Source organism: Leptodactylus fuscus, chromosome 1 (genome assembly GCF_031893055.1).
Source record: "Leptodactylus fuscus isolate aLepFus1 chromosome 1, aLepFus1.hap2, whole genome shotgun sequence".
Taxonomy (NCBI): Eukaryota; Metazoa; Chordata; class Amphibia; order Anura; family Leptodactylidae; genus Leptodactylus; species Leptodactylus fuscus.
Genome location: NC_134265.1, coordinates 340,141,965 through 340,166,211, shown reverse-complemented (window position 1 = coordinate 340,166,211; position 24,247 = coordinate 340,141,965). Strand labels below are relative to the sequence as shown.

Genomic DNA, 24,247 nt, shown 5'->3' with positions numbered 1-24,247 from the left:
ACGCCTCTCTCTTCTTCTGGAACACCTTCTCCCTGTGTCTTCTTCCGTCCTGGGTTTCAATCTTCCAGGCCTCGGGCAGAGTAGACTGCGCATGACCGCGTAGACAGTAGGCAGCCATTTTGTTGTGGCCTGTGAGCATGCGCAGTCGGCTCTGCCTGAGGCCTGATGGCAGAGCCAACTGTGCATGCGTAGAAGTTTAAACCCAGCTCCAGGAGAAGACACACAGAGAGGCCATTCCTGAAGAAGAAGGAGGTGGCGCTGGAGAATTATCTCGCAGCATTGGGGACGCCCCCAGTGCTGTGAGAGAACTAATTTGCATACAGACGAAAACCGGGATTTCTACAAACCGCGGTGTGGAGAAGACATCTAAAGGTAGGAGAAGAATAGCCTTTCTTAAGGCTATTCCTACATGTGATCGAGAAAAAAATGTGATTTTTAACGATAGAATCCCTTTAATAAAAAGGACCAACCATTACTTCATTCCCAAACACGTTCAGGCCCATCCCTTTATAAAGGGCTGACTGGTGGAGGACAGCCTGAAGGTTATAGATGGGGCAACACTCCTATTACTAGAATAGGATCAGCACTGTGTGTTTGCCGCCCATCCAGTAGCAGCTTTTGGCACCCGGCTTCTAGAACAGATGAACCTGTGGATAGGTTGACTTTTCAGGATCGATTTTGAAATCCGATTTCCAATCATTTTTCATTCGAACCCGATCTCGATCCCAATTCTGATCCCAATGCAAGTCAATGGGATTTTTTTACTAATCGGAGATCAGATTTTAAAAACAATCCAATTCACTATACAGCATGGAATCTAACAATTGAACGCTTTAATTGTTAGAATCCACTCTGTGTAGTGAATTTTTTTAATCACTAAGTAGCCAGAGGATTTTTATTTTTTATCCTCTGGCTACTTAGTCCCCCCTGGTGTCCACTTACCTGCAGAGATGGCTGGTCCGGTGCCCGGTGTTCTCATTCTTCTTCGCCTCGCTGTCCCCTGCCTCCCAGGTTAGAAGAGTGTGGGCGGGTACTGGGAGAGGAGACGTCACGTCTCCCCGCCCTGTACCCGCCCACACTCTGCTAAGCCACAAGCCCCGCCTTCTTCCTAGCTCTTTAAACACTAACCTGGGAGGCGGGGGCAGCGAGGAGAAGAAGAACGAGAACACCAGGCACCGGACCAGCCATCTCTGCAGGTAAGTAGCTACTAGAGATGTTAGCTAGTCTCCCATTAGAATGAATGGATGCAGTCGGCGCGCAGGGGGTTAATGCTGTGTGCCGGCTGCTTCCATTCATTCCTATGGAACCGCAGCGGAGCCTTCACACTGAGTATACACTCCGCTCAGAATGAGCAGAGCGTATACTCAGTGTGAAAGCTAACATTGTTAGCTTTTCCCACAATGGCCAGTTGGCCAGTAGCAAAGCATTGTGGGAACTAATCACCGATCTCGATCCCACCTAAAAAGATCGTGTTCGGAATTCCGATGGCGATCATGAAATTTTCTCGATCGCCGATCAGAATCCGATCTTTTCCGAACACAATCACTCAACCCTAAAGACGACTCTTTTAACCAAGTTTTTGCCAATTTGGGTTAAAAAAAATCCACAGCCCAATATCATTGGGTCATCCTGTTTGTCAAAGCAACACAGCAGTACTGGAATGACAAGCACTGAAGCTTGCTGGATAAGTGATAGACATGATGTTATTATGTGCTAGGAAAGCAAACACAAGGACTGGCACCAGAATGAGGAAGGAGAAGTAGTAATTGGGATTTCATTAGACATTTATTGCATACAAGAGTGATGGCGAGGTGACAATGTCTGATTTATTTTTGCAGAGCAGAATCCAATAATTTCTACATCATATAACAAGCAATTACTGTACTGTATGTCTGCATAATGGATGGCAGAAATGTTAGAGCCTTGACACACCAATCACCAGCCTGGAGTATGAGCCTATAAGAGGTTGTATCCAGCCAGCATTGTTCCCAATCCACAGCCACATGGCTTATTCAAAATCATACAGCAAATCAAGATTAAAATATAAATTATTAAGCAGCTTTGTAGATACAGGGGGCTTCCAGGACTAGATCGGTGGAGGTCCAGCACCGGGCAACCCTGCTGGATAACTTGAAAGACACTGCATCCATTGGGTGAGATTTGGGTGAGTAATGACAGATCATGACAACATGTGAAAACGGGTTACACACAAATTGGTTGCACCAAACAGCTCATTGACATCCAATATGGATTAAACATTGAATTTCTTGGTTTAGTAGCGCCTGATGTAGTAACATATAATCACATTGACTTACCCCAAGATAATGGCCATCAATGAATACAACAGGTAGAGATGGCATTTCAGACACCCGGCGACATCTCTCGTCCAGCTCCTTTCCATAGTCACCATTGAGGGCAATATTCTTTTCTTCAAATTTTACTCTGTGATTCTGGAAGATTTTCCGGACGGTTTCGCACCTTTCAAAAGTGTTTCGTACCACCCGCAAACTTGTAGTATAAATCACTATACGGCCATATTCTAAGGTGGTGGTGGACTGCAACAAAATGCAAATTCATAATGAGTAAAACATGTCACTTATTAGACTGTATGTTAGAACATAGAGAGGGCAGAGAAATAAACCCTATAGTAAGTATATTATTAATTATATGCTCTCAGTATCAGACAATCTCTTCATTAGAAGGCCTGAAAAATAATTTTAGTTATTTCAATACCAAATACCAAAAATAAGCTATCTATAATGTTCATGTAGAAAATTTACATAAATATATATATTAGCAAAATAATCTAGAACCAATGGCCACCAGTGACAATTATGGGCACGTAAAGATAAGCTGCCATGTGTATGTCTTCCATTATATCACTTATATTTTGCATTAGGTAGCAGTTTTCTCCTTTGCAGTTCTCTATGACCTGTGGGCAGAGCCTAGTTGCTATACATTGCTCACAGTAAGAAGAGAAGACTCTGCTCCATACCTTTCTCTCTCACACTCAGAAACAGCCCCAGGACCATGCAGGACATTTATAGAGAAGTACTAACTTGTACTGATGTCAATAAATCACTTGCTCTGTTCTTACTTAGGTGTGGTTCACATCTGCGTTCGGCATTCCATTCAATTTGATTCCATTCCATCTGCTTGGGACCCTTCCGAAACGCAATACCGAACACATTAAAATACGGTGAGCAATGAAAGCACACGGACCCCATAGACTATAATGGGGTCCGTGTGTTTTCCACAAGGTCTTCGCACGAGTCATGAGGAGAGAAAACTACTTCAAGAACTACTTTCCTCTCCGCAAGATTCATGCGGACACCATGCAGAAAACTGCATTATAGTCTATGGGGTCCATGTGCTTTCATTGCTCACCGCTTTTTAATGCATTTGGTATTCTGTTCAAGGAAATCCCCGAATGGAATTCTGAGTGCAGATGTGAACCAGGCTTTAGCTACTAAGTATTTGTCTTTTATTGTCTCCCCCAACTCCTGCGCACATCTTCCCCTCCATAGACTTCTACAGGAACATGTAGTCAGATACATAGTACATGTAGTCAGATACATAGTACATGCAGTCCATCCACAAGTGCTTATAACAGAGATTTCAGAGTGATAGTCAATTTTGCAGGGAAAGAGGAGGATGAAAACAGCCCTTTAACAGGGAAAAGAAGCAGTTTTCTCTGATCAGGCATTTTCTAAATGTTATTTTATATACCTGCACTAGTAATGCAAAGTTTGTTGAAATGATAGTTACCATTTAAAGGGGTGGTCCATTCCAATGAAATCTTTTACAGTTGACAATGGTGTAAAATAACTCAAGGAGGAATACTCACCTTACCAATTCCATACTGCTCCTAGGCCGATGTTGTCTGAGCCCCTTGCCTGTGTCTGTTTGCTGGACTGCAGCGATGACGATGAGTTTAGACATGGCCGCTGCAGTCACTGGCTCTATAGTGGTCATTTCTACATGTCAACTAAAGGCCAAAAACCTAAAATGAATGGTTTGTAAGGAACTGTATTCTTTAGATAATTCTCCTGTTTTTCATTGTGTCCTGTGTAGGGTTGAGCCGATCTTGACTTTTCAGGATTGATTTTAAAATCTGATTTCCGATCATTTTTCATTCGAACCCGATCTCGATCCCAATTCTGATCCCAATGCAAGTCAATGGGATTTTTTTATTAATCGGAGATCGGATTTTAAAAACAATCCTATTCACTATACAGCATGGAATCTAACAATTGAACGCTTTAATTGTTAGAATCCACGCTGTGTAGTTAATCACTAAGTAGCCAGAGGATTTTTTTTTAACCCTCTGGCTACTTAGTCCCCCCTGGTGTCCACTTACCTGCAGAGATGGCTGATCCGGTGCCCGGTGTTCTTCTTCGCCTCGCTGCCGCTCCACGCTGCTCTTCTCGCCTCGCTGCCCCCTGCCTCCCAAGTTAGTGTTAGTGTTAGTGTTAGGAGAACACCGGGCACTGGAGCACCCATCTCTGCAGGTAAGTAGCTACTAGATATGTTAGTTTAGTCACTCATTAGAATGAATGGAAGGAGCCGGCGCATAGGGGGTTAAGGCTGTGTGCCGGCTGCTTCCATTCATTTCTATGGAACCGCAGCGGAGCCTTCACACTGAGTATCCACTCCACTCAGAATGAGCAGAGTGTATACTCAGTGTGAAGGCTAAGCAAAGCATTGTGGGAAATAGTACCGATCTCGATCCCACCTAAAAAGATCGTGTTTGGAATTCCAATTGTGATCGTGAAATTTTCTCGATCGCCAATCGGAATCCGATCTTTTCCGAACACGATCGCTCAACCCTAGTCCTGTGCAAATATTCACAGTGCTCAGTGAATGTATTTAGCCTGATTTTTCCAAAAAGTCCAACTCTATTTATCTGTCTACAGGATATACGGCTTCCAATCTGCATTTCGTTAAATTCCTCTCAAGTTTCTTGCTCTTCTCTATTAGAACTAAGGACTTCAGGTATGGGTCAGGGTATTAAACCAAGGCATGAATCTAGGAAACTGTAACAGCGGAGGAATAGGATGCCTAACTCCCTCTGGCTTTTCACTTGCACAGCAGCGCTCCTGGTCACCATGGTACAGGGAATAATAGAAAAAAAACTCCATTCAAGAAAACAATGCAAAGTAAGAGAACTTCCTTCAAGTAACTAATGATCCTTGTAGAAGAGGGTTCATTTATATATTGTTGCACATTTACAGTTCTTAGAACATAAGTTATTTATCTGGATCACTGATAATACATACAATGGCACGAATGAGACATCATCCAGCAACTTAAAGCATAACCAAACCTTCAGACAACATCTGACTTTCTGGCAGTATTTGCGTCATTAATACATTTTTAGAATAGAATTTTAATTAACTAAGTGAGAACTTAATACTTATTATTGATACCATAGTTGCAAACTGTACAAAAATTGGCAGGACCATTCCAAGAGACAACAGCCAATATTAGATGCAACAATCTTTGGCCCTCCATAGATCTGCCTCTTTCCCTGCCTGTTCTTAATGTTCAGCTCCAGCCAAGGAAGACAGTGCCTCAAGAATGCACACCAATAGAGGGCGCTCACTGAGAATGTGCAAGTCTATCTTCCATGATGTAATTAGGAAGACTGAGTCTCAGGCAAGCAAACCAAGCTAATGAGATGCAACACATCGAAACAGCTGTCCTTGGCTGAGAGACTATACCTGGTAAAATCCCAACATCATTGCAAACAAAGGCCACTGAGAAGGTCGGCATGATGTTAAAGGGAGCGCCCTCTATTGGTTTGCTTGACTGAGGCTCTGTCTTCCTAATTACATCATGGAAGTCAGATTTGCATAGCTAAACTGTGACATCATTAGCTGTTGGTAGTGTTGCAGTGATGGCTCAATGGTATCTATTGTTGTAACCCAACTATCCAGGTTTCTACCAAAAAATGTGAAAATAAGAGTGTACTAGAGAAGGTGACTTTTCTCCTCTTCCACATTGTGAAAAACCTGGCAAGTGACTAGCTTGTAGAAGTGGGAAGAAAAGAGAAAGTTCTACTCCATGTAGCCGCTCGGTCAATAAACCTCATTGGATGTCAGCTGAGAAGACTCCTGAAGAAAGGAGATCATCGCTCAGTTAGGTTTCTTCACCCTGGAAGAGAAGAAGAGAGGACACATCTCCCCAATGAGACACTGCTGAACTCCTGGATAAGTGTAAGGGCGGGTTCACATCTGTGCTTGATCTCTGTTGTGCAGGTTTCGGTTTCCTGCCCGAGAAACTGGGCAGGAGACGGAAACCATCAGGCACTTTTCAAACCCATTCAATTGAATGGGTTTGAAAAATGTCCGGCTGTCAGCACCCATGAGCGTCTTCTGCTCTCCGCGGCGAAACCGTTTTTTTTTTAACCGGACACAAAGTCGGACATGCAGGACTTTGTGTCTGATTAAAAAAAAACGGTGTCGCCACAGAGAGCACAAAACGCTCTCGGGCGCTCACCGGTGGGCAGTGAATGCAGGTTTCTGTCTTCTGCCAGCAGGAAACGGAAACCTGCATAGCGGAGTTCGGGCGTAGGTGTGAACCCGCCCTTACACTGTCCCTCAATCGTAGTGGAGGGGGCAATATGGGTTATGGATAGCTTGATTTTATGCACTAGCTCTTCACTTCCTTAAATTTAAAAATCTAATTTACATATGAGATAAAAGTTATTTTTCTAAGGCCCGGTTCACATCTGCGTTCAGGCCATTCTGTTCCTCTATCTGCATGAAATACGTGGGAAAAAAAAGTCCTGCAAGCAGCACTATTCTCTCTGCATTTTTTTGTGCGGAAACCACATGCAACCATTATAGTCTATGTGGTCTGCGGATTTCCTTAGTTAACAGCTTTTTTATGCGGGTAGGTCTTCATTTGGGGGAAGTTAGATAGGTTAATATAGCATATAAACACATGTTCACCAAACACCCCTTCACACAACAGCAAAAAAAAATTGGGAGTTACACGTTAAATTTTCTGCCCTAGTCCTATACCGAAATACCCAACCCAAGACATAATGGCTTTATAGCATCCATCAGAATAGATGTTCATCAGTATTTTACACTTACTTGATCTCCCTGAAAAACACATAGGGGCAGATGTACTAATCCTGTAATCCTGTATTTAACTGACAATATAATGTGGTTCTTTGTTGGACACTTTTGTCTAACTTTACACCCCTATCAGGTGTCTTACTTTGCTTATGAATATTGAATACTTTTATACACTGTTCGTTTTTCCTGTTAAACTGACTGCTTTTTAGTTATTAGTGTGGTATCAATACACTGCCATACAGAGTGATATATGTGGCTCTGCTGCTTCTACAATGCTGCACATCATAGCTCAGCTTCACATTTGATACATGAGCAGATCTAGACACAAACCGTTCTCTATACTTTACTAGAAAATTGATGGATGAATAAATTCCGTTGAAGCAGATCAGCATGATGTATTTCTTTACATATGACAAGACGAAACATCTGCAGGAAATGTTGGCTAAGGTGCAGTGGCGTAACTAGGAATGGCGGGGCCCGGTGGCGAGCTTTTGACATGGGGGCCCCCCCACCGATGCTGAAGACCTCAACCGACCCCCTCCTCCGCATTTCTGTGCATTCTATTATGTCCCTTAGTGGCCCCTGCACACAGTATTATGTCCCTTAGTGGCCCCTGCACACAGTATTATCCCCCATAGTGTCCCCTGCACACAGTATTATGTCCCTTAGTGGCCCCTGCGCACAGTATTATGTCCCTTAGTGGCCCCTGCGCACAGTATTATGTCCCATAGTGGCCCCTGCACACAGTATTATGTCCCTTAGTGGCCCCTGCACACAGTATTATGTCCCCATAGTAGCCCCTTCACACAGTATTATGTCCCTTAGTGGCCCCTACACACAGTATTATGTCCCTTAGTGGCCCCTGCACACAGTATTATGTCCCTTAGTGGCCCCTGCACACAGTATTATCCCCATAGTGTCCCCTGCACACAGTATTATCCCCATAGTGGCCCCTGCACACAGTATTATGTCCCTTACTGGTTCCTGTACACAGTATTATGTCCCATAGTGTCCCCTTCACACAGTATTATGTCCCTTAGTGGCCCCTGCACACAGTATTATCCCCCATAGTGGCCCCTACACACAGTATTATGTCCCTTAGTGGCCCCTGCACACAGTATTATGTCCCCATAGTGTCCCCTGCACACAGTATTATGTCCCATAGTGTCCCCTGCACACAGTATTATACTCCATAGTGGCCCCTGCACACAGTATTATGTCCCTTAGTGGCCCCTGCACACAGTATTATCCCCCATAGTGGCCCCTGCACACAGTATTATACTCCATAGTGGCCCCTGCACACAGTATTATGCCCCATAGTGGCCCCTGCACACAGTATTATACCCCATAGTGGCCCCTGCACACAGTATTATACCCCATAGTGGCCCCTGCACACAGTATTATGTCCCTTACTGGCCCCTGCACACAGTATTAACCCCAATAGTGTCCCCTGCACACAGTATTAACCCCAATAGTGTCCCCTGCACACAGTATTAACCCCAATAGTGGCCCCTGCACACAGTATTATACCCCATAGTGGCCCCTGCACACAGTATTATACCCCATAGTGGCCCCTGCACACAGTATTATGTCCCTTACTGGCCCCTGCACATAGTATTATCCCCCCTAGTGGCCCCTGCACTCAGCAGTATGCTCCACTGTGGACACCTATAAACAATTATTATACTCTGGGGTCTTTTCAGACCCCAGAGTATAATAATCGGAGACCCGGGGTAATAAAAACATTAAAAAAACTACTGTTGTTTACCTTTCTCCCGACTCCTATGCTGTCGGCCTTCTTCAATGACATCGGATGTCACATGATCCGGGACGCAGGCCGAGTTCATGTGACGTCAGAGACGTCAAACAACTAGACCTGAGGCCTGCCCGGATGGTGGAGAGGTAAGTAACAGTGTTTTTTATGGTTCTTACCTCTCCCAGGCCTCCGATCATTATACTCGGGGGTCTGCAAAGGATCGGTAAGTAAATAGGGCCCGTAACGGCCTTTTAAAGAAAAAAAAAGAAGAAAAAAAAAAAAGCAGCGGTAGCGGCGGTCACCGGGCCCCCTAATGTCCTGGGCCCTGTGGCAGCCGCTACCACTGCTACCACAGTAGTTAGGCCACTGCTAAGGTGGGTAAACCTCTGAAGATTTGTTTGATATAGGGGATGCAGGCAGGCCCATCTTAGGCTGAGGTCCCACATTGTGGAAAGGCAGCTTTTTGTTGTTGCTGTTTTTTAAGCCAAAGCCAAGAATGACTACAAAAGGAATAGTTAAGTATTAGGAAGTTCTTATACTTCTCCCTTCTGCTCATTCCACTAACAGCTTTGGATCAAAAACCTCAACAAAACCTGCAACAAAAAAAAGCTGCATTTCCGCAATGTGGGGTTTTAGCCTTATACCAGCGTTATCTGTGTGCATTTGATTTGCTGACGTCCACCCACCTCAGGGATTGTAGGTGTGCTACATAAGCACTATGCACCTCTGCTATCTTCCATTACATAGACTTATGTGCGCAGAACCATAGTATTAGGAGATATGTAGCAGGCCATTGCACCAAAACGCATATAAACATATAGAAGCAACCTGAACAACTTCTATCATTCTTTTTGCTAGAATATTGGAACAGAGCAAACTCCATTATTTAGATGGTAATGAGCCACACAGCCAGCCCCTGCAAGTACACACCTAGAGACAACAGGGTAATATCGCAACAACAGGGGCATCGATTCATATGGGGAAAACCAGTGGTCACATAGTGTTCATGATGACATCACATTTGTGTGAAGGGGCCAGTCACTGCCCACAGTGGTCCCCTGACACAGAATATTGTAGCTTACAGTCTTGACATAGCGATGCAGATAGACTAGAGGGACATTTTTTACATCATTTTTACTTTTTTTTATATTTCTTTGACTACATCTTGGTGCCTATCTTTTTTTAGGATTTGGACAACCCCTTGAATCCTTTTAATCCTCTGTAAATCTCCAACCCGTTGAATGAATTGTATCCTCTCTCTTTTCAGCAGCAGGCAACACAAACAGAAGTGTTGTAGTAATTGAATCTATGACTCCCTATACTTCTCTATATCCGATATATCCGACGCCTCTATTCCTTTCCACAAATACATCGTCATGCTACTCCAAGTAAATAAAAAGATAAAATGGAAATTGGGTTTGAAATATTTTCAAGAGCTATTATACAAGTAATGACAATGAACAGACTTGAACGGTTGTGTTAATGACTATGGAAATAAGACAGCGGGGATCGCATCATTAGACTAATCCAATACTGTAATGATCAGACACAATAGACAGCTCACAACAGACTATGAGGATTTTATTAGTGTTCTCCCTCAAGACATAATGGCATATTGTGACATTTTGGGTATCAATACTTTTCTCCAAGACATGTCACTTGACTTCTTGGACCTTCAGTCCATCTACACAAGTGTAGATGAATGCAAATATCTGCAGTACTTCTGTTCTGTTTCTGTAAAACCAGTCTCCAGTGATGAACGAAGAGCGATCTAGGCCACTGATCTAGGCTGTGATATGGAAAGTGAACACCCAACACACTAGAGGGTGATGGTCTGACATGGCCCGCCCGCCAAGCACCAGAGACAAAGAGATACGGAGCCGTGGGAGGTTGAAGAACCAGGTTTTGGCACTCACTAGGTTGTGCAGAGAGCAAAGTGCTCTTGGTAGATCATAAAAGCAAAACATATGTGCCCGACAAAGCGCAAAGGACAATTCCATACTGGAAGAGTATACAACAGTGTCTCAGTACTGGGAGACCGGATAACAAAGTCTGCAATGGTGGAGCAGTCCAACAAACCTCAACAAACACTGTTGCATTGGCCAGGCATCTAAAGTAGGACTATCACAGGTCCCTGCACCACCGATTCCTTTTTGTTTGCAAAAAGTTATAAAGTTAAAGAAATCTGAAACTTGGGTTTTCATTTCTGTGTTCATTACCTGCATATTACAAGGCAATGAGCACCTTGTCAACCACAATAGTCATGATAAATTTTATATGGCGTTTATAAGGAGTACTTGACACTTGTGTATTTATAGGGAATGTAGTGGTCACAGCGGTGACCAGGCCCATAAGCCAGGGGGCCACAGATCACTTACTAGACTTCAATGAGGACCTTTCTGATTTCTTTTGATGGTTGTCAGTCTCTACATTATAAATGTATTTGCCCTGCCCCTGGTGCTCTGGGGTGAGGTTCTGTGTTGGTGGCACTGACAGGGATGGGAATGACAAGAAGCTTTTGTGCACAGACATGTTGTAAAGAAGTCTTCATGGTGGTCTGGGTTAGATCAAGAAGAAAAAGAGAATGTAAATGTGGCTAATAAGACACCCCCGGAGCCATCAGCAAAGGGGGACATGACTTTGGGATGGGGGAACCAATAACTCCTGCAGTTTCTTCTTTGTGCAGTAGTTGAGTAGATTTATACAGACTGGGTCAGCTTTAAGAATATATCGGTGTATATTCAGCTTTAGTGTATATACAGCTTTAGGAGTATATATCTGTGTATGTTCTGCTTTAGGAATATACATCTGTGTATATTCAGCTTTAGGGGTATATATCTGTATGTTCTGCTTTAGGAGTATATATCTGTGTATGTTCTGCTGTAGGAGTGTATATCTGTATGTTCTGTGTAGGAGTATATATCTGTAGTAGGAGTATATATCTGTGTATGTTCTGCTTTAGTGTATGGTGCTTAGTGTGTTACTGTAGGGAGGGAGGAGTTAGGAATAGATGTCACTTCCTGTCTCCTCCATCTTCATCCTCTTTCTCATCACAAGACCTGGATGAAGCATTTCCCGCCCTCCCGCCCTCTTTGCATCACTATGTTATACTTGTTTTTTATTATTATTTTTTTCACATTTTCCTATCTAATGTATTATTGTATCATTGCTTTGTTACTGTAATTGTGTATTTGGCTCTATATATTCAATTATGAGATGACTGATGAGTTATTGTTGGGCATTATCCTTCTAAGCCCAAGGGAAGGGCAGTCCTCCAGCCATGGTTCCCTAGAGGTTTCCTCCACAGGGTTTTTTTCCTCTCCTGAGTGCTGTAGGATGACTCTTTGTGAGTCGCGGGTTTGCCATTATTTAGTCAGTCGTGTGTAATAAAGTATTACGTGTCACATGGTCCATTGATAAACTGTCACAGCCTTACTTTTGCGGTTGAGGAGTCAGGTGGAAGTTGCAGGCAAGTTATTGTGGACTTATTATAACTAATAGAGGAGGTTAAACCTCATGGTGGTGAACAGGCTGAGCTTTAGAAATGGCCAGCCTGAAGGATGTCGTAATAGTAACGTCATCCAGGGGCGGGCACAGTGGTTAAGCACAGGGTCGTTGGTGCCCTTAAAGTGTACTGGCTCTGCTAGAATTGCAAGCCGGAGCGTGCTGCCCCCCTTTATTTATTGCTGTCTGGCTGGGTGCTGTATGTCAGACAGCTGGGGAGCTCACAGTATTCGTGAATCCCAATGGTCTAGCACTTCACCTCACTCCTTCTGTCATTATTTTACTTCTGTGAGTTTAATAAAGCTGTGGCCATTTTGACAACCAAAATAAAGTGTTTTGTGTATTTATTCCAAAGTCATTATTTACCGTAGTTTGGGTGGTTTTAGGTAGGAGTGAGGGACATCCCATATCCAAAGTCATGTACGGATGGGGTGCAATGGCAAAAGCTGCATCGGGGGCCTAAATTGAACTTTTGCTCCAGGGTCTGTGAAAGGATTTTCCAGGATTAGAAAACATGGCTGGTACTTTTGGAAAGAGCTCTACTTCCTCTGCTCATGACATCCTAAAATCATCTGTCCATGCTTCAGCTCAGTCAAATTTGCAAAAAAAGGCAACCATATTTTCTAATCTTGGATAACCCCTATAACAGGTAAATTGGAGAAATATACTCACAAGGAGACAAAAACTAGGCAGTTGCAATGTCTGAGATCTATAAGACTGTCTTTTTAGCCTGTAGAAACCTATTAGAGCACAGCTTGAACTTTGTATTCTGCTCTTGAATTGTGCATTGTTATTAGTTGCTAGGGGCAATAAAGGAAAGCCTTCATAAATCTGCCCCGCGACGTCTACAAACTACCTACTACAAAATGCCCCTTACTAACCCTGGCCAGCATCACTATCCTAAATGAAGGAGAGAGGCAGTGGTGGAAATAAAGTCTTGTGGGCCTGGGTGTAATCTTTTATCCGGGCCCCCTACCTCATCCCTACTGAGAATTCTTGATAGGTGCTAAGGAGTTTAATCCACCTTAGTGTGGTTCGGATAATCTGTGGGTCTCCTTGTCTTATGAACCAAATGGAAGCTGCAATCTCAGTACTGATACCAGTGCTTATGGGCCCCCTAAGGTTCCTGGCCCCGGTGCGACTGCACCCTCTGCACCCCCTCAAGTTACACCCCTGGAGAGAGGTGACCAGTTTTCTATTGGATTATTCTAAGAGGTAATCACCAATATTTATTACTGACCAATCTGTTGTCCTGGCTAGTCCTGCCTTCACTTTGGCCTCCAGGGGGTGCCGCACTATATGTCCCAAGGTTAAACAATAGTAATGAGGGTATGAGTATGATTCTCAGCCCCCGCAATACATCAACTCTACCATGGTGCAGCTGGTGTTTTTGCACCTACCAATTTCATGGTGCTGTATATAAGATCATTTACATTAGCATAGGCACACAAGATGGCTCTTCTGTCAGTGCTGTTCAATATACAGTGAAAAATATTCCCCTTTGAATTCTTTAAAGGGAGTCTGTCACCAAAACCCAACAAATCAACTCAGCCCCACATAGAGATAGGTTAGGGTCAGCTTAATCCAACACTGTTTTCCACTTGCGAGTTCGTTCCTCCACCAAAATATCACCATTTTTATCAACATACAAATGAGCTCTTTGGGCCATTGCTCTAAAGTGGTGAGTGGCAAGACCCTCGTTGCTCCAAAGAGCTCATGTGAGTATGGACAGATAAGATTTACAACAGGAAAACACATTTTTATTCAGGTGACCCTGAAACATGGGCACCATGTAGTCACAAGCCCTTAGGTGCTGTCCTAATGCCCAAATGGTGGCATTGATCAGTTGATCAGTGTGGAACCAGGGTGGCAGCCCTCCACTGATCAGATATTGATGGTCTAACCTATGAATAAGTTATCATTATCTAACGTACTCTTAGGGCTGGAAAGAAAAGGACAATATTGTTGGTGGGGGTGAAAATAGGAACAATATATTGTGGGAGGAAAAACAAGGGTAATATACTGTGCGGGGAATCAAAAAAGGGGGCAATATACTCAGTGGGGGCCAATAAAGGGGGCAATATACTTCATAAGGCCCAGTAAAGTGAGCATTATGTGGAGAGGGAGATCTTGAGTAAAGAGTGGGCCCAGCTTACAACTTTTTGATCACTAAGACTGATAACAAAGAAGAACAGTGAGTGAGGTCTGCAGTCCTCTAATAATGGTGTATGTTGTTAAAGGGATTTTACCATTAAAACCTTTTTTTTGTAGATAAGACGTCGGAATAGCCTTTAGAAAGGCTATTTGTCTCTTATCTTTAGATGTGATCTCTGCCGCGCCGTTCCTTAGAAATACCGTTTTTTACCGGTATGTAAATTAGTTCTCTCGCAGTGATGGGGGTGGGCCCCACTGCTGCTCGAAAATCGGCTCCAATGACGCTGGATCCTCCCCTTCTTTCTTCGTCTTTCTTCGGCATCACCTCCGACACCTGCGCAGTTGGCTGTGCCAGTGAGACGCTAGTAGAGCCGACTGTGCATGCCCGCGGCCATAGTTCCGATGCCGCAATTGCGCGCATGCACAGTCGGCTCTACTAGTGACTCATTGGCAGAGCCAACTGTGCAGGCGTTGGAGGTGACGCTGAAGAAAGACGAAGAAAGAAGGGGAGGATCCAGCAGAAGATAGAGGCGTCGCTGGAGCCTGTTTTCGAACAGCAGTGAGGACGCCCCCATCGCATTTCCAGTGCTGGCGCCCACCCCCATCGCTGCGAGAGAACTAACTTGCATACCGGTAAAAAATGGTATTTCTAAGGAATGGCGCGGCGGAGATCACATCTAAAGGTAAGAGACGTCTAAAGGCTATTCCGACGTCTTATCTACAAAAAAAAAAAAGGATTTTAATGGTAGAATCCCTTTAAGGCTATTAAGAGTGAAGGACCTGCAAGCTTATATTGGCTAATATGGGTCATGTGATGTGATATGGAAGCTGGTCCTTGATGTGGAAGACAGTGGTGCTATATTTGCTTTGGCGAATATGTCAGGAACCATAGAGAGACCTAGAGAGCAGAAAGGTCTAAAATCTTCAGAAGTGCCTGATTTATCTATGTGTCAAACTTGATCCAGTACATAAAGAACAGACAACAGACATTAAACCTCAGACAACAGACATTCATTTTTATGTAGAGAAATATATAAAAAAAATTGTTTCTTCTTTTTTATTTTTACATTTGCTCTGCAATGTAATGAGATGGATCTTTCTCTGCAGTAAAGATGGTGAGAGAAGTTGTCTAGATAAAATAAGTTAATCCTTTAATAGTCCCACAGTGGGGAATATCAAACAGGAGACTTAAAGGGAATGTATCACCAGAAAATGGCTTATTTTGAAACATATTCTAAAGATTTTTAGTCTGATACTTGCTATTCTGTAGATTTCTTTGCAGCAGTCACCTCATTATCATCACAATGACAGGTATCATCTATATATATATATATATATATATATATATATAACATAAGAGCCACCATTTACAAGAGATAATGTCATAGCTTATCTACTCCCCTCCCTACACAATGACTCTCACAGAGCATGTCTAGAAATTTCCCACCTAGATCTCAATGAGCGTCTCCAATCTATTATATCTATGGCCCATGTATATGCTGTAAAGAATATCTCTACACCTACTTGGTGAAATCCAAATGCCCCATCCCCCTGACATCTGCTGTCAGAGAAGAGTTGGGAGGATCCCATATACGTTACATACATAATGTGTGTATGGCCAGCTTTACCCTGGTTATAGGTATTATGATTGTCTATAAGAGTATGTTCACATGGAAACCTTTTCCACCATGTGTATTTCTCGATGTAATGCACTGGCATCCCGTCGTGGCATTCTGCTCCTTATTAGGCCCAGACGAATTGCCCTTAGCAGGAGGGAGTCTTGAGCCGCAGAATCCTTGTGAAGATAGGGCATGTCACATTTTTTTTCCGCTAGTTGAAAAAAATCGCAAGGGGAAAAAACTGCGAGTGACGGCCATTGAAATAAATAGGAGGCATTTTTGCAGGTGGATTTTGAGGCGAATTGTGTGTCAAAATCCACCTACAAAAAACTCTGTGTGAACGTACCTTAAGGGTGCCAGATTAGAAATATATATTTAATATACAGATTTACATTAGCATAAATGTTGACTGCCCATTGACTATATGTATGCAGGTGGTGGGCATCTACTTCTGTAGGGATATACCTGTACATCTGTGTGTCCTTGCATAGATCAGCAGATCAGAACTTGCAGAAGACGGGAGCTGGCTCTTACAACAGCTGTACATCCCAGAGAGAAGGCAGGGTTTTTTTATGGTCCTGACCTTACATACATACAAAATGTGGGCTTCATCGTTAGGGAGCCTTGACACGATGTTACGCTGCGCTCATTCTGAACGTAAAATTCGTTCAGAATGTGCGCGTAAAAAGCAGCTCCCATTGATTTCTATGGGTGCCGGCATACGTGTGCTACCCATTGAAATCAATGGGAGGCCTTTTTGATACTTTTCCGTTATCGGGCCAGCATCGCAGTTCAGCATCAGCATCGGAACATGCTGGCTGGCACTGGAGCTGTGTATAAAGGAGCAGCGGATCACAGGATGCCAGAGAGGGGCACCCAGACCCTGCCCTCATTCGCGGTGTGGAGAGGATGGTGACGGGGTCGGGATGTGGGTTGACTTAGGGATTGCGGTGATTGTCGGTGAGCACAAGCTTGTCAGCGGCCGGGCTGTACGTCCCAGTGCCGGGAGGACACGGTGAAGCCGGACGTCACCCCCTGATGCTGCGGCTGCAGTGACACGCACACAGCATCTGTCACGGTGGCACACCGCTCACACCAGGCCAGGCTCCACCATCCTCTCCGCACCGCAAGTGAGGGCAGGGTGTGGGCGCCCCGCTCTGCCGTCCTGTGATCCGCTGCTACTTTATACACAGCTCCAGTGCCAGCCACCATCAGGCCAGTAGTCAGCAGTTCAGCATGTCCCGATGCTGATGCTGAACTGCGATGCTGGCCTGATAACGGAAAAGTACCAGGCTTTTTTCCCTATTGCTTTCAATGTGATATGCACGTATCACATTGAAAACAATAGGGAAAAAAGCCTCCCATTGATTTCAATGGGTAGCGCACGTATGCCGGCATCCATTCAAGTCAATGGGAGCTACTTGTTACGCGCTCATTCTGAACGAATTTTATGTTCAGAATGAGCGGCGCTTAACATCGTGTGAATGCTCCCTTAGAGTGATTCACACAAAGGGGACATATTCATTCAGATCAATATGTTATATAGTACATCAGTAGGGTTGAACCGATCCCATTTCCCATCCTAATGCAAGTCAATGGGATTTTTTAATAATCGAAGATCGGATTTTAAAAACTATCCTATTCACTACACAGCATGAAGTCCAAAAATGTAATGCTTCGATTTTTGGACTCCACGTTGTGTAGTGATTAAAAAATCCCCCATCTACTTAGTTCCCCCTGCTGTCCACTTACCTTCACAGATCCGCTGCCACTGCCGGTTGTTGTCACTCCTCTTCTCTCTACTTCACATGCCTGCAGAGCGCCATTCGCGCCCCCTCCTCCCAGGCTAGTGTTAGGGATGCTGGGAGTAGGCGGGGCTTGTTGTGGCTTAGGAGAGTGTGGGTGGGTACAGGGCGGGGAGACGTGAGTGCATCACTAACGTCTCCCCTTCAAGTACCCGCCCAAATGGAATTCCGTTCCCGATCTTTTTTAGGCGGGATCGGAACCCGATCGCGATCGTGAAATTTACTTGATCGCCGATCGGGATCAAATCTTTTTCGATCCCATTGCTCAACCCTATACATCAGTTGTAATCTGTTGTCCACTGGCATTAAATGCGCCACAATTTTTAAGATCATAGGAAGTCTGTACACCAACTAAAATCTACTCCTACTAAAAGGTGGAGGAAATGTCTGGTGTTTTTTTGACTTAAGTAAGTAAGGCTGAGTTCAGATGGGGTTTTTTGGTCAGGATTTTGACGCGGAATCCACATCAAAATCCTGCTCAAAAAACCGCCTCCCATTCAAATCAATGGGAACCGGTCATTTCCTTTTGCTGCGAGCGGTTTGTTCTCGCTCGCGGAAAAAAGAAGCGACATGCACTTTCTTCAGGCAGATTCACCTCGCGACATCCGCCTCGCGGCACCTCCCATTCCATTCCATTCCATTGTGTCTAATATGGAGCGGAATGCCGCAACTGGATGCCATTGCACTAGCTGTTTTTGGTCTGGAATCTGAAGCGGCCTCTGCGTCAAATTCCGGACCAAAAAACCCCATCTGAACCCAACCTAAGGGTCAATGCACACAGTTTGGTGTTTGGAGTTTTTTGGGAAGAAATTTGGAGAAAATCCACTTCAGTAATTAGGAAATTACTTTTTCCTCCAGCACAATGTATGGACCTTGAAAAAACCGCTAGCGTTTTTTGAAGCATTTTTTTCAAAAGCAGCGTCAAAAACCACTAGCAGTTTTTCCGCCTCCCATTGACTCCCGTTGTTTTTTTCAGGCGGAATCTGCCTGAAGCAAGGTCATGTCGCTTTTTTCCACTAGTGGAATACATAGAACTCTATGGTGAGGCTTTTTGTGGAGAATGATTTTGAGGTGGACTCAACCCTTAAGTAATCCTCCTCACCTGGCCCCATCCAAACCTTGCTCATTTTACAGAGTGGTGTAAGTGGGGGTGAAAGACTAAAAACATTTCAGGTCTCATTCACATCTCTGTTGGTAATCCATTCAGGGGATTCCGCATGGGGTGCAAGTGATGTGTAGCACACAGACCCCATAGACTATAATGGGGTCCGTGTGCTCTCTGTGCAGTGTCTGTATGGAACATGTGGACAGAAAAGTACCTTGTGATCTACTTTCATGTTCACATCTGCACCTGGTCTTCATACGGGGATTCCATTTCCCTCTCTGCATGAAAAATGCAGTTAGAAAAGCGCTGCCAACAGCACTTTTCTCTCCATATTTTTCGTCCTTATTGGTCAGAAACCACGTGGATCCCATTATAATCTATGGGGTCTGCAGGTTTTCTAAGGTAACCACTTTTTCATGCTGATTAGGTTTCCGTTCTGGGGGGGATGATGTCGCCAAGCAGACAACCGAATGGAAACCCAGGTGCAGATGTGCACCTAGCCTAGATAAATCTGTCATTAGTGCCAGGCAGCTGCTGCCAAGGCAGATAAAATTTTAGGATGCATTATAGGTTGGACTTGATGGACTGAAGTCTTTATCCAACCTCATCTACTATGTAACTATATACATTAGGTCTCTCCTACCCATGTTCCAAAACTGGAATGAATGCTGTAGACATGTAAACGTTACAATTCTTTTGTCGAAAATTCTGCATACTTCTATTGTTGCATCATTTTGACATCAGAATTCAGGAGATCAAGGCTTGCCAAATCCCCCCTCCCTATGTGTACGTAAAGGAAGTCTACTTGCTTACACTTAGCTATCCTGTAAGGCAGAAGGCATCTTAGGTCACAACCATTATTATAATTCTGTCCCTTACATATAATATAATGTAACGTTTCCTATTATCTGTTTGCAGATCAGGATGTTCCTATAACATATCCTCTAGTTACTGTACATTTACTGAAAAGCAGCATTACCTGTAGACTTTTAGCTTCTTATCTAAGGCTCTTGTCAGATCATATTGGTCATGGCCTTAGGGCTGTAATCCAATACACTTCACTGTTTGATCTCAAGTACTCAGCAGTAAAAGTGGCTGTGACTTGTCTTTGTCTCTGGAGACATTCTTGGTATTAAAGATATCACATTTTACTGTGAGCTGTGTATCCATAAGGAAGGCTGCGGACACACACGAAGTAGTAAGCCGAGATCATCCAGTCTATATACTGTATATCCACAAGGCAACGGGTTACATTATGGAATGTCAGTCTATTGTGATTAATGCTCAGTATGTCCGACTTATAGAATAGCAAGGTTATTACTTTCCCAAATTTGATGCCACTAAATTAGTATGTACATACAATATATTGCTATGGCCCTAACCACTGTAATGAATGTAATACTCTTACATTGTATTATACTTATGGAATTAGAGCTACACTTGGATTTCTTTCAGTCTTCCCTAATTTTACAAAAATAGTGATTCTCATACACCAGTCATGGAAAAACTATAGTAGTGAGTAAAACGAGTTTGTGAAATTTCCTCCATTGTTCCGCCATACACTGAGATTGGTATTATTGAAACATGGAAGCATGTAGGAACTACAGCAACTCAACCATGAAGTGGCGGCAGTGCCGCACCTCCCATGAGGCGACCTGAAGCGACCGCTTCAGGCGGCGCTATGCCAGGGTCCCGGGGAGGGCGGCATTTTTGCTTACCTAAGCCAGTCCAGGACAAGCTGTCCTGGACTGGCTTAGCGTCACTGAGCGATGGATTGGGGAGGCCGCTGGAGCAGCGCTGCTCCGGCGGCCTCCCCTCACGCTCAGGCAGAGAGCAGGTCCTCTCCCTGACTGCTCACTGCCTGCTAACGCTGCTCCGCCACGCCCCCTTCGCTCCGCCCCGCCCCCTCCTCCCGGGGGGAAGGGCGGCTTTCTGTCGTTCGCCTCGGGTGGTGAAAAAGGCAGGTTCACCCCTTAGTGGCGGCCCATGTAAACTAACAGATTGTAATATAATACTTCAGCACTCCAAAATCCAAGGCGTGAAAAATTTTATTTCATAATCTTCATATAGATTAAGGAATAAAGTTTTTCATACATTGAGTTTTGGTGTGCTGAAGTATTAGACTACAATTTGTGATGGGACTCCCGAAATACTTTTTGGCACCCATTTATGGGAATAGTTTGTTCCCTTGTAGGGAGGGCATATCTTTTGTATGTATCATGTAAACTTACAGAGAGGATAGGACTGAGTTGCCAACACTTGGTTGTCTCAAGAACTGCAGCTGACCAAACTTCCTGTGGCATTAATTTCGGCACAAAAACTGTGTGCCAAGAGGATCGTGGTACTGATTTCCAATGCCAAGCAACTACAGGCAAGCCATACATTGATGGAGCGGTGTAAATCACAATGCATTCAATGGACTCTGGAGTAGTAAAAATGTATTCTGGTGGCAATCTGATGGACCGATCTGGCTTTAGACAATGGCAGGAGAACGTTACCTACGAGACTACATTGGGCCAAGTGTAAAGTTTGATGAAGGAGGGATAATGCTATGGGGTCATTTTTCAGGGGTCGGCCTAGGCCCCTTAATTCCAATAACAAGTCAGAATGCTGAGACATTTTGGACAACTCTATGCTTCCAACTTTGTGGGAACTATTTGGGAAAGATCCTTTTGTGTTCCAGTATGTCTGTGCCCCACTGCACAAATCAAGACATAGAATCGGGGGGTTTGGGTAGAAGAATTTGACTGGCCTGTACAAAGCCCTAACCAGAACCCCATCCAACACCTTTACGATAAACTAGACAGGCCCTCACATCCAACATCAATGTCTTACCGGCAAAAGCTCTTCTACATGAATATTCCCACAAACACTCTCCAACGTCTTGTAAAGTAGCTGCAAAGGAAGGCCAACTCCTTATTGATATCTAAGAATTTAGCACAAGACGCCATAAAAGCTCCTATAGATGTTATGTGTAGGTGCCCCAGTCCATATAGTGTATGTATGGTGGTATTACCAGAGGCACTGTATGTCACTGTACACTATGGGGCACATACATTAACCAGCTATAATGTGTGAATGAATTTCATCTCCTTGCTCCAACATTCTTAAGCAATCCAGAAGAATCAGACCATAGCAGACTAATACATCTCAAGCTTCTTACCGAGCACTTCATTACTACAGTAGATGGAGATAGCTGGCATGCTCAGGTGAGATCGGTTACACGGCTCGATATTGGTTACTACACGTGGAGCAATCTAAGTATATGACATTTACTAAATTGAAATCTAGAGTTTACATTCATGAATATTTACAATGACAGGGTAACATACGTTATAGCCAACCTGATAATTTGCCATCACCTTAGGCTTCAGGCTGTCGTTGCAGGTACAGTATATACCTATATAAATTATGTATTATAATTCTCATTTACTGCCGATACAGCTCCACGGTCTCCCTACAGGTCACAGACTACATCAAAGCGGTTCTAGGTCAATATTAAGGACACATTTACTACCGATCAGGACTAGGACTTGTATCAAAAATATCACGTAATATAACAAATGTAAAATACAGGTTTATTTAGCATGCCTATGGATTTATTGGACACTTAGGGAACTGTATTTGGGAAATGGGAAGGCCTGTTCATTTATCCTGTATTGAACTTGACACATGAAACCTCTGGAGAGGTCGAGCTCAGTCGACTTAAGTCCACTTAAAGGAGGTTGGTTAACAATAAAGGAGCTTTGTATTTCATGGACTGCTGCTGCTATGGGTATACTAGTGAAGACAAAGAGGTCAAGTATCTAAAATTTCATCTGGATATAATGGCGTGACATAAAAGTGTCTCCTCCATCAAATAATGTATAAAGTATTATCTACGAACATGCTGCCATACCGTATGGCTGGATAATACTATAAAGGGATGAAGCATTGCACTCTATGTACGTATAGATCACATTATACATGTATCTCTGGACAGGTATACATGGCACACACACAGGCACATTTTCGAAGACTGAATTAGGTCCTTTTTACCCATGAGCCCAAGTAGTCGACTGTATTTTACTGATGTAAAGCATTATAAGTGTCTATCAAATGCCAAATTCTTCACAATTCTGGGTTTTCATTGTATACAGAAGCCACAATGCAGACGTGAACAGCGTCTTAATTGATCCGTACCATTAATGAATGCGTTTTTAGTCCGTTCTTACCTGGAAAACCTTGGCCAAATTGTCAAACAACGCTTGGCCTGCACTGACTTTGTGCTTGACCCCTCGCACTGTACCGTTCTTACTGAGAATATTCACCCGCTTGGTTCCAAATCCTCTATCCTTAGTGGCTCTTGCTAAAACAAGCAAGTCGTCTGGTTCGTTTTCACTTTCATCGTACTCCGACCCTAAGAAGCCATTGTGCTGACCGTCTGTCTCACTCGGTAAGCTGTTCTGGTCAGTCTCCGAGCTGCTGGCACATTCAGAATCCACCGAGTCTCCATCAGTGTAGACTTCTTTCAGCACTCGTCCACTATAAGATGACGCTATCCTGAACCTGACTTTCCTTTGTTGCCTGTCTCCTTCCGACTTCACCTCCATGTTTAATATATCCCCATCCATGGATACAATAAACAAAGTCGCTTACATCGTCCAGGCCTCAGAGCGTCACCTCACTTGCCGAGCCGTCACTCTCACAACAATAGGAATACTCCTGGTAATGCCAACAGCACCCATAAGGAAATAGCGTCTGGTATGGAAAGGTGTAGCTTACTCTGAAACTGCGATTAATAATGAATCCCTGTGTGCTATGGTTACCCTTAAGCTAAAACCTGGAAATGAATACGCCTGATAAATTATGGAAGACCTGTAGTGTACTTTCACAGCAGAACCGGCAAGGAGAAGCAATGTTAAAGAAAGAGAAGTAAGAAATGACTTACCTGGAATGATAGAAAGGAGCAATAGACATTTTGAACAATATGTGCTTGGCCAAGGAACCGAGGAGAAATTTGTCAAGTCACTTCATTATCTTGAGAATACAAAGTAGCTGAGTAAGGAGTCAGCTGTGACAAGACAGAAACTGAGAATTGGCAAAAAGTGACAAAAATTCTAGTTATACAGACATTGGGTACAAATAGCAGAAGACGTGTATTACTTTTGTCTCTCTACTGGAAGCCTCCGACAGCCAACATGTCATCATTTACTGGAACTACAGTAATGTGCTGT

The 24,247-nt window shown here is 43.8% G+C and overlaps 1 protein-coding gene across 2 annotated transcripts in view; it reads right to left on the bottom strand.

Moving 5' to 3' along the window:
- GRXCR1 (glutaredoxin and cysteine rich domain containing 1) overlaps positions 1 to 23,644 on the bottom strand; it is a 47,453-nt gene extending 23,809 nt beyond the window's left edge. Inside the window, exons 1-2 of one of the 2 annotated variants that reach the window (XM_075266468.1) lie at positions 23,246 to 23,644; positions 2,316 to 2,555 (exon numbers count right to left, since the gene is read on the bottom strand). In XM_075266468.1, coding sequence (XP_075122569.1) covers positions 2,316 to 2,555; positions 23,246 to 23,644 — 639 coding nt within the window. Of the gene's footprint in view, positions 1 to 2,315; positions 2,556 to 20,010; positions 20,137 to 23,245 lie in introns of those variants that run through there. The other variant, XR_012715261.1, reaches the window with a different exon arrangement.
- Positions 23,645 to 24,247: the final 603 nt, after the last annotated feature.